Here is a 13,849-nt window from a genome sequence, read left to right as displayed (position 1 = left end):
TCTCGAGTCCAGTAACTCACTTCTAATCACACATGTTACATTTTTAAATTGTTCAGTTCTTTAAACAAAGAAAAAGAGTAACATCTCATTATGCTTTCTAATACATAGCACTAAAGAAATTAATAGACAGCAATTAAAGGACATAATGTTAATAATCAAACGTCCAGTTTCTACACAGGAAAAGTAACTTTTTTAAAGACTAGGACAGGAAAAAATAAATACTTCCCATTTGCATATTTTCCTACTTTCTGGCTCTGGGAGGGCTTCCCTTCCATGTTTTTATTTTATTTACTTATGTAATAAATTCATGATTGAGATGGCTAGAGTAACAAAGGGAAGTATAGAAAGAAAAGCCACTGCTATAAAATAAAATGGGCTAGAGATGGCTTAGCAGTCAGTAGCACTTGTTCTTTTAGACTCAAGTTCAGTTCCCACCACCCATACATATCAGCAACTCACAACCACATTTAACGTTTAACTTTAGCTTAAGCATCAGATTGTTTCTGGCATGTGCAAGCACGTTCCCTCATGTGTGAACACCCACATGCAAACTCAAACAACCACATATAAATAAATAAAAGGAAGAATAAAATCCTTTTAAAAAAAATAAACAGGCCAGGTAGTGGTGGCGCATGCCTTTAATTCCAGCACTCCAGAGGCAGAGGCAGGTAGATCTCTGTGATTTCAAGACCAGCCTGATGTACAAGAGCTAGTTAGTTCCATCCAGGACAGCCTCTAAAGCTACAGAGAAACCCTGCCTTCAAAAACAAACACGCACACGCACACACGCACACACACACACACACACACACACAGAACAGCTGGGCCGTGTTCAATTTTCTAGCTTGTTACAAGACCAAAGACTACCTGATAATTTGCTATACCGAATTTACCACTGCTAGAACAGAAGCTCCTACACATACAAATCATAGGCCAAAACACAACACTTACATGACATAAACCACTGTTTAAGATGACCAAGCTGTGCTCACAGGAAAAGCCTCAAAATACATTAAGCTCTGCTGCTGCCCCTCTTTGCTCTGTGACTTTGGTTTCCTCCTCCAACCTTACTAAAAAGAGACTTCCACTCCTACCTGACCTGGCTCATGCAGAAAGGGCCGGAATGGACTATTATAGTCCAGCTATGAGAGCTTTACTAAGTAAATTATTCTTTTCTTCTCTGAGATCCTATTATCTTATTTGTCCAGATAATTTGTCTTGTTGCTTTATTTAGTACAGTAGTCACTAGACACATGTGATCAGAGTATTTGAAGCATAGTTCATTTGAATTGGCACGTGTTGCAAATATAAAATTCACAAGAGTTCAATGAAAGGATAATAAAAAGAATAAATATCTCATTAATAGTTTTATCTTGCCTAGTGGTGAAGGAACATGGCTTTAATCCCAGTTCTTGGGAGTCAGAGGCAGGCATAGCTCTTTGAGTTAGAGACCAGCCTGGAAAAATTCCAGGACAGCCAATACTACACAGAGAAACCCTATCTCAGACAAAAAACACACAAACAAACAAACAAAAACCTAAAATCAAAACCAACCAAAAAACAAAAGAAATGTAATATAATTTTAACCCTGCCTCACAAAACAAACAAACCAAACCAAACTGAATGACAACCAAAACACTGCTACTAGAAACTTTAAAATTATACATGGGACTCACAGTAAGTTTGTATTTAACAGCTCTTGTCTGAAGTTCTGACTTCCTAACTGACCAAAATGTTCTTTACAATAGGTTGAATTTTCACCTTTGTGACCATATCTTTTTTCTTTTATGGTTTTTCGAGACAGGGTTTCTCTATATTGCTTTGGAGGTTGTCCTAGAACTTCCTCTGTAGACCTGGTGTGCGCCACCAACGCCTGGCTGTAACCACAATCTTTAAGAAAACTTTCCACACAATATATCCTGCCTTTGAATTGTTTGTCTATATTTCTATAAAATTATGCTATCGATAAAGAACTAATTGGAGAACCATAGCTTTCTGGTTTTAAAAAAACATTGCTGATTAGGTTTTTTAAAAAATTATATTTATACCTGGCTACATTTTTCTTTTGTAGTATAACCTTTTGTGTTTTTAAAATTTGGACCAAGGGTTACATGAGAAACCAGTAAGAAAGCCAAGGTAGTCCCAAATTGGCTTCAATTTCATTTCTAGTCACCACAATCTAAGCATTGTTTTGCTAATATTAATATTATGCACAGTAAGAAGCTGTGGCTGGGTTAGAAAGGTGGTTCAGCAGTAGAGAGCACTTACTGGACACAGGTTTGGTTCACAGTACCCATATGGAGGTTCACAACAGCCTCTACATCTAGTTTAAGAGCATCTTATCTCACCTCTGATATCCCAGAGCTCATGAAAACACATGGTATACATACACACACATAAAATAATTTTTTTCTAAAAAAAAAAAAGCTGCAGTGGGTTATATTTCTTTGGGTTTTGTTACCTGCTTTGATTTGTTTGAGACAGTATCTCCTTATAAAGAACTGACTGGACTGGAACTCTGTTTATATCAAATTGGTCTTGAATTTACAGAAATTCTCTTACCTCTGCTTCCTGAGTGCTGGATTATAACCTGCATGTTTGCCTTTTACAAAGTTTCTAAAAATTCAAAAATGACTTTAAATGTGACCATTAAATATTTACAAGTGCTTTTCTTTTTTTTTTTTTCAAACTTAAGTTCATGAAAAAAATGCAACAGGAGAGTTCCTCATACAGATCAAAAAGTCTACCCTGCCTAATCAATTATTCCTTTTTTGGTTTTGTTTTTTTCAGGATTTCTCTGTATAGTCCTGGCTGTCTTGGAACTCCTTCAGTAGACAGGCTGGCCTTTAACTCAGAGATCCACCACCTCCCAAATGCACCACCATCATCTGATTTAATCAATTATTCTTAGGTGTTTAAAATTGTATATTTAGTTCAAATGTTAAAGAAGAGCCAAATTTAGGCACAGTAATAAGGAGTAAGAAGTAAAACACAAGAACAAAATGAGATGAACATTTTTTCAAGTATAGTGTTGACAGGAAAACAAATACGTAGCAACAATAACAAAAATAAATAAATTAAACAGAATGTCACTTACTTACGAGACAATAAATATTACTGGAAATTGAAATACCAGAGTTTATTAAACTCTTTAATGTTTGTTTCTAGATCCTGAAGTACTGACAGGATGACTGCCTAATATAACAAATTTTTATGGCCTTACAAAATTTAACCAATTTATTAATACTTTATAAACACTGAGCACTTTCTATATTTCAAATTATTTCATTATTGATTATATTTTAGCAGTCCAATTTTCTTGAAAACAATACATAATTTAAAATTGTATATCCACTACATTAGTATAATAAAAATTAAAGTCCTTCATTTTAAAATAAGTATCAACTCATAAACAATTACAAAAGGAATGTACGGGAAAGGAGAGCCTTATGTACATTTCCTAGGCCTCCTTCCTTTGTTTTTTGTGACACAGTGTCTAGTTATGTAGCCCAGGTTGGACTAGGCAATCTTTCTGATACCAAACAAGCTAGGGCTACAAACACACATGCACAATACCCACCAACATCCAACTTATGACACAGTGACACTTCACTATCTTTTGACAGTGAACTATAAATTGAAAAAAAAGCAACATGCTAGTTATTTTAAATGTATTGGGAAAATAATAGAAAATCTTATGTTTCTGTGAAATGAGAAATAAATGTGTTACAAGTCTTTTCAAGCTTCAAGGTCTTACATAAAAAAAGGAGATTCTAAAAGTTTAATAATTATACCACAAAAAATCTGGTGGTTGCCACAAAACAAAAACTGGTACCATTTATAATTTGTGTTCTCTTCTCAGGGAAAATTATGCCTAAGGAACATATACTTTTACGTAACACAAAAGAAAAACCACTTCTTGAAATGGAGAAGTGCTATAAGTAGAAAATACAAAAAGCAAATACCCAAAAGACAAAGAATTTTGGAACAAAGGTTATTTATAAAAGCAATCTTAAAGGAACGTTGTCCTTTAAACTTCTGATGTCTTAGCCAAGAATCCAAAATGACATATGCAAATATACACTGTTTGGATGTGACAACTGTAGGATATACTTTGTCTTTCTTTGTCTAGAATACCTGTATTTAAATACTTACTCTGAGCCTGCAGCCATTTCCAAGTATGATGTTTCTGTTGTACCAACTCCCAATGGGATTGCTATGCTCATGACGTTCGCCTCTGGTAAATTCGATTACTATGGAGTCCTATGCATTGGTATCCAAAATACTGGGGCATGCCAGCCACAGTGCTCATTGCAAACATCTAAGTGCATCCACAAACCCTGTTTAGAAGAAATGGAAACAAAAGAGTTAAGAACCACCTAAACTAGAAAAGTAACAGCAACAACCAGTTATCCTGAAACAACAGTAAAAACAAGTGAAGAAAGAATTCTTTATTAAGGTCCCAAGACAAATGTAAAAGTGTTCAGAGTAGCTTTTTCATTTTCTCCCTGGGATTATGCTGCATTGTTTATGATCAAAAGAACAGTTTCTGGAAGTACAGCTCTGCCAAGAAAGTGTGCATGGCATGCATCAGACTCTGGGTTCAAACCCAGCACATTAAAGGAAAGAAACAAGAACTTTCTGAATCTAACAATCTTTAAGGATGAAACTAGAATGTCATAGGAAGGATTACTAAAACACGCTAGTCAGTGAATGACTGGCAAACATTAATTTTGAAAGTCAAAATGGAAGTTCTTTTTGTAAGTATCCAAAATCAAGTCTTTTGGTAGTGATCTGACAGTATATTTACAAACAGTGCTAAGCAGCAAACTAAATTTCTTTATGAATAGTCTATTTAATCTTCACGGTTCAAAGATAGGTGTTGAGCACAGTGGCGCACGTCTTTAATCCCAGCACTCAGGAAGCAGAAGCAGGTGGATCTCTTTGAGTTCCAGGCCAGCCTGGTCTACAGAGCAAGTTCCAGGACAGGCTCCAAAGCCATACACAGAAACCCTGTCTTGAAAGACCAAAAATAATTTTAAAATGCACAGGAGCAACTAAAAGGTTCTGATCTAAATTCACCCCACTGCACTTGTCCCATGTGTTGTTTATAGAATAACTACGCAGTTTCTTTTACAAGAGACTATCGTTAGGATACAAAAGCAGTGTTTCCTCAAATAATTCTTACATTCTACAGCTGAGTTTCAGCATACCCACTCTAATTTCTACTCACAGATGAACAAATACTGATTATACCTTAAATGTGTAAGAATTATCAAGCAGGGAAGTAAGGTGATTAGAGTGGTTTGAAATCTACAAGAAACCTTGTCCATACTTTCAAATCATGTGTGGCTGGAAGAAAGCTACGAGATTTCAAATTATTGTAATATGAAAGTAAACAAGACATGGTAGCACAGGCCTGTAGTACTAGGCTGAACTGCTGTAGCCTAGAAGCTGGAGACTATGCTGGGACACACTGAGTAATACCCATCATAGAACAAAAACATAAAAGACCCAAAGTAGAAAATTAAAAACTTTGGGGTCTGCTTAGATCAGTTACTCAATGTGTGAGACTAAACAAGTCATTTAACCTCTCTAGTCCTTGTTTATAAAACAGGAATGTAAAATTGGAGTTTCTGGGAAGAATTTGACATAATGAATGTAAAGAATTTCAAAGAAGTGGTTATACATATTTAGCAATCAGTACATTTGGTACAAACTGCACATTGAAATATACACAAGATTTCAAATTTTTCAATTAGGGATGCTCAATCTATAGATATTACAAAATCTGAAAATATTCAAAATCTGAAAGATTTCTGGTCCCACGCATTTCAGGTAAGAGACAATCTATAACTACAAACAAGAACTGCTATTCTTATTCCACCAGGAAACAATGTATGGTAGACAAACATTCATTCTCACTTAAAGAGACTCTTCTACAACCCTGAAAATAAAGTCATTATGTCATGTTTTCTAATTTATTTCACAATTAAAGACTCTCCTCAAGGCAATGAAAACCAACTAAACAAAAGAAAGCATTGTCCTACCCTTTTTCTATACCTAAGAACGAGCTTGTTTTACTGAAACATTACTGACCTGTATTTCTTTAAGATGCTAAAGACTAATACCTAACGATAGGCAGTAAACTATAACTTAAAGAGCCATCTTCCCTTGTATCATTTCCATGGTAATGTTTTCTTCAACTCAGCTTACTTAACTTAGTGGAGTAACATTTCTAATCTAAGATGATACATTTGATTTGTAATTAATAGTATGTCCTTTTAAATATACAATCTTCACTAAGTACATCTGATCTGTTCTAAACAGCAATGAAAATAGGTAAACAAATAGAATGAAAAGCTTGTAATTGGTCCATTTCAAGCAATGGTTTATACCTGTATGTGCTTGCTGTGTGTGGTCCTCTACAAAGAGTTGATGAATGACTTAGAGAACCTGAGAATAAGGTGCAGTTTGGCCTCACAAACCAAATGAACTATCATCCTACACAGCAAGAGCTGTAAACATTACCACATGACATACCTAGAACTGCATCTCACTAAAAACACTCATGTTCAGGATAAAACGTATAATCACATATGAAAAGGAATTATAGACTCTTAGTTTCATTCTAAAGAAAAGATCTCAGCAATTCATTCACTTGTCATCACGAGACTATAAATGGAAGCTATTTCATTAATATAAATATTAATATAAATATTTTAGCTAGATGATTGATATTGCTGAAAAAAATCAACTGATAATAAAAACTGCAACTTTGCCAGAGGGTGGTGGCACACACCTTTAATTCCCAGCACTAGAGAGGAAGAGGCAGGAGGATCTCTGTGAGTTCTAGGCCAGTCTGGTCCAGGAATGAGTTAAAAAAGAAACCCTGTCTTGACAAACAAACAAAAAATTGCAACTCCAATAGGGTCAAATCATTGTCTTTGAAATAATCAAGAACAAAAATTTGGTATATCTTGCATGGGTAATCCCAGCACTCAGGAAGGTGAGGCAGGGCTAATGCAAGTTCAAGGCCAGGGTAGGCCACAGAGAAAGACACTGTTTCAAACCACACACACACACACACACACACACACACACACACACACACACACCCCACTCAGGTAGGCTACAGAGAAAGACACTGCTTCAAAACACACACACACCTGGGAAGGTGAGGCAGGGCTAATGCAAGTTCAAGGCCAGGGTAGGCCACAGAGAAAGACACTGTTTCAAACCACACACACACACACACACACACACACACACACCCCACTCAGGTAGGCTACAGAGAAAGACACTGCTTCAAAACACACACACACCTGGAGTATAATGGAATCTGAGGTCATTTTGGGCTACATAGCAAGTTCAAAACCTGCTTAGACTTTGTCTTGAGAAACAAAGGGCTAGATATGTATAGTTCAAGGAGAGACCATTTGCTTAACATATGCAAAACTCTGGATTCAATCAATGTGGTGGGGGGGGGGTATGACAGAGACAGACAAGAGGCGGGAGGAATGTAGTAAGAAATTATCTTATAGTACAGGTATAAAAGGGGAACGGGGAATTTCAACACAATCCAAACAATTACTCCAAACTTACATGTGCAAAGCAAGCAATGGATAGATAGATAGATAGATAGATAGATAGATAGATAGATAGATAGATAGACAGACAGAAAGACAGACAGACAGATAGATAGAGCCAGCCCTAACATCACCAACTGGCAAGTCAGATAAAGACAAACACATGGAAAAAAACAGCAACCAATAAAGAATAAATATAAAAGGAAATACCATGAGATGTCTGGGAACTCTGAGGTCCAAGAAAGAATAAATGTCTTCACAAAACCTGCTATCCAGAATAGACCTAGAAACCAAGTGAACATAGGAGTATTGAGCTAATGTTAAATGGTATATGTTCTAGGTACTTCTGACTGAAATGGTACCTCAAATAAGGAAAGCAGCAAAACTTACAAGAACAAATTCATTATTTTATTTTCTAAATAAAAATGAATATAAACACAAGCAAAGGCAATAATTAAATACCAAATAAACGTGAAAAGGGGAAATCAAATATTAAAAATAAAAACAAGAGCCGGGCGGTGGTGGCACACGCCTTTAATCCCAGCACTCGGGAGGCAGAGGCAGGCGGATCTCTGTGAGTTCGAGGCCGGGCTGGACCGACAGCCTCCAAAACAATACAGAGAAACCCTGTCTCATAAAACCAAAAAAAATAAATAAAAATAAAAACAAGAATAAAAATAAAAGTAACAACTCTCTATCTCTCTCTCTCTCTCTCTCTCTCTCCCCAGCCTACTGGAAAAACTGGCAGAACCAAGGGAGGCTGCTTTTAAGATCGTGGCAAAGGGCAAAGGGCTGAGGCAATAGCTCAGCAGAATGCTTGCCTCGCAGAAGAGGTTCTAGGTTTATCTCTATCGTCACATAAACCAGAACTGATGGTACAAACCTGTGTCCCAATACTCAGAAGGGTCAGAAGTTTAAGGTCATCCTTACCTACATAGTGAGTTCAAGGCTAGCCTGGTAGAAATAAGATCCTGTCCTGGGCCTGGAGATAGACAAGGGTAAAATCTGAAACTGCATGGTCTATGTCATAGCTCCCAAGGGTAAAAGAATATTAACCTGGACATTTTCAGCAATACAAAGGAATGAACTACTGAAGTACACGTCTTACTCCTGGGTCTGATAGCTCAGACCAGTAATTCCAGCACTCGGGAGGCTGAAACAGAAGGATTTTCTTGAGTTCAAAGTTAGCATGAAATACAGAGTGAGACCCTGTCTAAAAAAGTAAGAAGCTGCTTAACTTAAAAGTACATATTTATAGCTGGGCAGTGGTGGCACAGGCCTTTAATCCCAGCACTCAGGAGGCAGAGACAGGCAGATCTCTGTGAGTTCGAGGTCAGGCTAGTCTACAGAGCTAGTGCCAGGACAGCCAGGACTACACAGGGAAACCCTGTCTCAAAGAAAAAGAAAACAAAAAAATAAATAAAAACAGGACATATTTCAGCATCCATGTCAGGCAGCACAGAACTGTCTATTAACTAGCCCTGCAGGGGGGAATCTTACAACACCCCCCCCCTCCCTCCCTCCCTGCCTCCCTCCCTGCCTCCCTCCCTCTCTCTCACACACACACCCCAATGGACCGCCCTCAACACATAATTAAATCTTAAAATAAAACTTAAAATTCAGTCCCAAAAGATTACATACTGTGAAATTTTATTTATAACAGTCTTAAAATAATAAATTATAGAAATGGAGAACAGATATGTAGGGGGAGGAGAGAAGTGGGCACTGTTATGTAAGAGAAAAATACCAAGTGTCCTTGTGATAGAATTTTTCTAGCTGTGATGGTTGGAAAAGGTTCCCACATATGTAGTAAGAAATGCACACAATAAAGAGGTACAAGTAAAATGGGGACTCTGAATTAAGAGGGTTATATTAATGTCAGTATTCTAGCTGTATTACCATTTTGCAATGGGAAAGCTGAGTTGGTTGCAGTATGCTAACATCAGTATTCTGATTGTCACACTCTTACAATTTTACAAGGTGTTACATTGATGTTAAAGGAAATATGGAATCCCTTTGTATCCTTTTACAACTACCTATAGAATCTATAATTATCTTGAAATTAAATTTTTAATTAAAAAATAACATTGTGGGCTGGAGAGAGGTCACAGTGGTTAAGAGTTAAGAGGCCTTGCTGCTCTTTCTGAGATCCTAACTTCAGTTCTCAGCATCCACACTGGACAACTTACAAGTGCCTGTAGTACTAGTACCAGGGCATCAACACACGGTGCATGCACATGCACACGCCATGGAAGAGAGAGAGCAAAATAACAAGAAATCTTTAAAAAATAACACTGTTGTCTTTGTTTGGGAGGAGGGTCAATATTGACAGTAACTTCCTTACTAATAAGATCTTATATAGTCATCTTAAGCATAATATTTTGATTCTAAAGTGAAAAATAGTTTTCATCTCCTATACTTTCTCCAGTGTTTGCCATATCACCCTGAAGAACTCTGTAACTAGAAAAAAGACTAAGGCTGGTTTTAAGATCATGTCAAGAGCAACGAGTTGGGGCTGAGGCTGTATGTAGCTTAATAGAGTACTTGCCTAGCACAAAGGTTTGATCCCCAGCATCACGTAAAACCTTGGGTAGTAGTGCATTCCTGTAACCCCACTACCCAGGATTCTGGCTATAAAGAAGGACTGATGTCTGTTAATGGGGACAGTAAACATTTGTGCCCCGTTTTCTTATCTCAGTGGCTAAAAAGGGTATAGGACAATGTCACTATGTTCAGATCTGCACACCCTCTGAACTATTAGTTAAAATACAAGAGAGGAGGTTAGACAGATGACTTGAAGGATCATTTGTTCATCTTGCAGGGGACCAAAGTACAGTTCCTAGAACCCATTCAGATAGCTCACAACTCCCTACATAACCAGCCCATTGGATTCGACACTCTTCTCACCTCCACAGTCCCCCCCCCCCCCACACACACACACACAGCTCACTCAAGTTCCAAATCTTGATAATCAGGTTACCCTGGCTCCATACTAATAATATTCCAACATATAAATCTTGAGCATACAAGGGTTCTTTTTCTTTCTTCTTTTTGCTACAACCACTGCATACCCCTGATCATTCTGCAAATTTTCTAAAGTCATTCCCCTTTATATATGTTTTTCTTTCCCATTCTATTAGAACACTACTAAACTTCAGGAACCTTTAAGCTTTCTCCACTTTCAAACTTAAAAATCTGTGCCACAAACTATTTTGGTGATACCTAGCAGACTCAGCCTCCTGAGGGCAGTTTCTTGGTCATACACACAAAAAAACTGACAATATTTTTTTAAAAGACTATTCCAGTTATAAAACCTGTTTTAAACAATCTTTTCAAGCTTTTCAGCTTCTCAAAGAATATATTACTTGCATTTTAATGACCAGTTTTTATTTATTTTGTCACATTATTTTGAAACAGCTGAAATATAGCTTTCATAATTAGATCAATAACTTTACCCCATACCAAAAAAAAAAAAAACCCTGAGACATTTATGCATTTGCCCTCAAAGCCTAGAATTTGGTGGCTAAGATACCCACTGAAGTTAACTAAACCACAATTTCCTTCTCTAACACTTGCAAACATTAGGCGAATCAGTCCTCTCCATTATTAATCTCAACCATGAATTCAATAACCATTCATCCTGTTTGGTTTTCTACCAATCTTCTATAGAATATATTCTATTAAAATAATTGTCATTTCAAAGATCAAACCTTCAAAGTACAACTTCCTTTCTATACACACTTTCCTCCATCTTTCATTCATTTATTTTTGAGGCAGGGTGTCTCTTTATAGTCCTGGCTGTCCAAGAACTCTTTTTGTAGATCAGGCTGGCCTTTTGCCTCTGCCTCCCTTTTTCATTTTGTTTTATTTTGTTTGAGATGGTTTCATTGTGTAGCTCTGATCATTCCACACACTAGACAAATACTCTACCTCAGGGGGAAAAATGCATTCTTCAACATGTGCACATGTAGTGCATACATGTATGTGCATATTTATTATTTAGTTTCTGCATACTTGTGTTTGTGCTGAAATGTACAAACACATGTGTGTACCCGGCTACTTGTTTTTTTTTTTAAGCTAAAAAGTAGAGCTGTCAGTTTGAAACATCAATTATTTGGTTCTGAAGGTACTGTCAAGTACCTCTGAACATTGCCCCCCCCCAAGAAGCAATTTTGAGATGTGGAGAACAGCAAATAAGCCAATACAGTGACAAATATGTATGAAGACACAATAAAGTCAATTATTTTGTTCTCTAAAACAATAAAGAAAAGCAAGTATTTGGGGCTACATTATAGCCTCCCCTCCACACACCATAAGTTACTTCCCTGCCACCAACCCCTTCACCAAGTACAGCTAGTGTTAAGGAGCAAGTACAGCTAGTGTTAAGGAGCAAGACAAAGTGGAGCCTCTATGACACCTTGCTATTTTCTGTGAGACCTGCTAGACTTCAAATAAATCCTGAGATCTTCCTAGATAACCTTGTAACAGATCTTGTACTTAAGGTAGCTCTAGTTGATATCAGTTCCCTGCAACAAAAATCAAACCTTCTGAGAGGTAGAAACAAACTGTTAGCTCCCTCAAGATGAAGATGAGCTTACTTATGTCTGTACCCTTAGTACCAGGAAAAGAGAGGCTATTCAAATTTATCTCTTGTCTAGCCTTCAAAACGTTAGGTGGAGGCTTAACAACACAGGCTGTCAATCAACCAACCAAGAAGCTTTGTTCTAAAAGAAGTAGCAGAGAATAGTTCCCAAATGAGACAATCTTATTTTCTGAATGAGCATTATCTACATATTTGACCAGTCTCAAACTCCTATCAATTCATGGCTATTAAAGCATAATTCCAATCACTGAAATTAGTAACATTAAGACCTTTCAAACTTTGTACCACTCCTTGTAAACTCACAATCAGGTTACATTTACTAGTGTATCAAACAAGAAAACAAAACTTTTAGAAGAGGTTATCTTCCTTATATCCATTCTCCTTTTCTGTGACCCTATTGGGGCAAAAAAATTCAGAGCTATATCAGAATATACTACACACACACACACACAAACGCACGCACACACACGTGCACGCTTACACACACTTTACAAAACTACCTTGCACACAAATTCAAAAAATAAAAATATTTGAAAATTATCTTTAAATGCCATAAATGGAAGCAAACTGAACCCCACTGTCATATCTTATCTTTCTGTCCCCAGCTTGGCTCATACTTTAAGTACCATTAACTAAGCTGGCATCGATACAGGTGTGATTACTCAATATTCTTTCTCAATAATAAACTTCAGGACTGGAAGTGCCCCTCCTTTTGGACTACATTAAGCAGCCTAAGAATTACTAGGAATTGCTGTTCTTCCCCAGCTGTAAAAATACAAGAGAAAACAGTGAGATTTTGTCTGTATAGTGGGAGCAGGAAGCAAGACTGGGGATTGGGAGCTTCATGCATGGGAGGAAACGAGCTGCAGCCCTAGCCTTCTTTGTTTTTCTTCATTAAATCTTTACAGTTGCATCCAATGTATGTCTCATTCCATTCTCATACACATGTTCACTATCCTTTGCTCTAACTCACAGCACTCTTCCGCTCTCCCTCTCTGGCTGCTGCTTCCCCTTTAAACAGCGGCCCTCTGTTGTCATTATCACAGGTATTCTACTAGCCCTCCCCACTCCCTTGGTTCTCATTTTCTTACTCAGACTTCACACTTCACTTTTAGGAATTAAAAAAATTAGCTTAGAATAAGCAGCTGATTATTTACAAATTAGAAGACTCGGGCCTGGGGACATAGCCTAGTGGTGAACAGAGTGCTTGCTTAGGACAAGGAAAGTCCTGCGTTCACCACACACATCAACCAGATCTGGGGGTGCACGGCGGTGATCCCAATACTTAATAGCAGAGACAGAATACTCACAAGTTTAAGGTCATCCTCGGCTACAGAGGCAAGTTCAGGCTAGTTTAGGATACATGGGATCCAGCCTCAAAAATTAACTAAGACCTTAAATACTTTAGGCAAATGAGATTTCCAATAAAGCTGTAAAACCTACCCAATAACACGCAAATGGCTTTCTTAAAATTGTCTACAATAAACTGACTAAGAGGGGAAAACAGATTTTATATCAAGTGAATTTTAACAAGGATTTTTCTGATTCTGATTTAAGAAGCACTGTAGTCACTAAATATTAATAAAAAAGCATTTCATATGCCTAAAGATGCACATAAGACCTACTTAATCTGAATCACCACCATTTGATTTTTAGA

General features: G+C 37.2%; 1 protein-coding gene across 1 annotated transcript in view; it reads right to left on the bottom strand.

The window, feature by feature from the left end:
* Kmt2e (lysine methyltransferase 2E (inactive)) overlaps positions 1 to 7,872 on the bottom strand; it is a 50,519-nt gene extending 42,647 nt beyond the window's left edge. Inside the window, 2 exon segments of the mRNA XM_013121086.3 lie at positions 4,156 to 4,340; positions 7,800 to 7,872. Of these exon segments, the coding sequence (XP_012976540.1) occupies positions 4,156 to 4,226 (71 nt within the window). The 5' untranslated portion in view covers positions 4,227 to 4,340; positions 7,800 to 7,872.
* Between the last annotated feature and the right edge of the window lie 5,977 nt (positions 7,873 to 13,849).

Source organism: Mesocricetus auratus, unplaced genomic scaffold, assembly GCF_017639785.1.
Source record: "Mesocricetus auratus isolate SY011 unplaced genomic scaffold, BCM_Maur_2.0 Super-Scaffold_100043, whole genome shotgun sequence".
NCBI classification, from domain to species: Eukaryota; Metazoa; Chordata; class Mammalia; order Rodentia; family Cricetidae; genus Mesocricetus; species Mesocricetus auratus.
The sequence above is the reverse complement of the archived record's forward strand: the minus strand, read 5'-3'. Positions and strand labels throughout refer to the sequence as shown.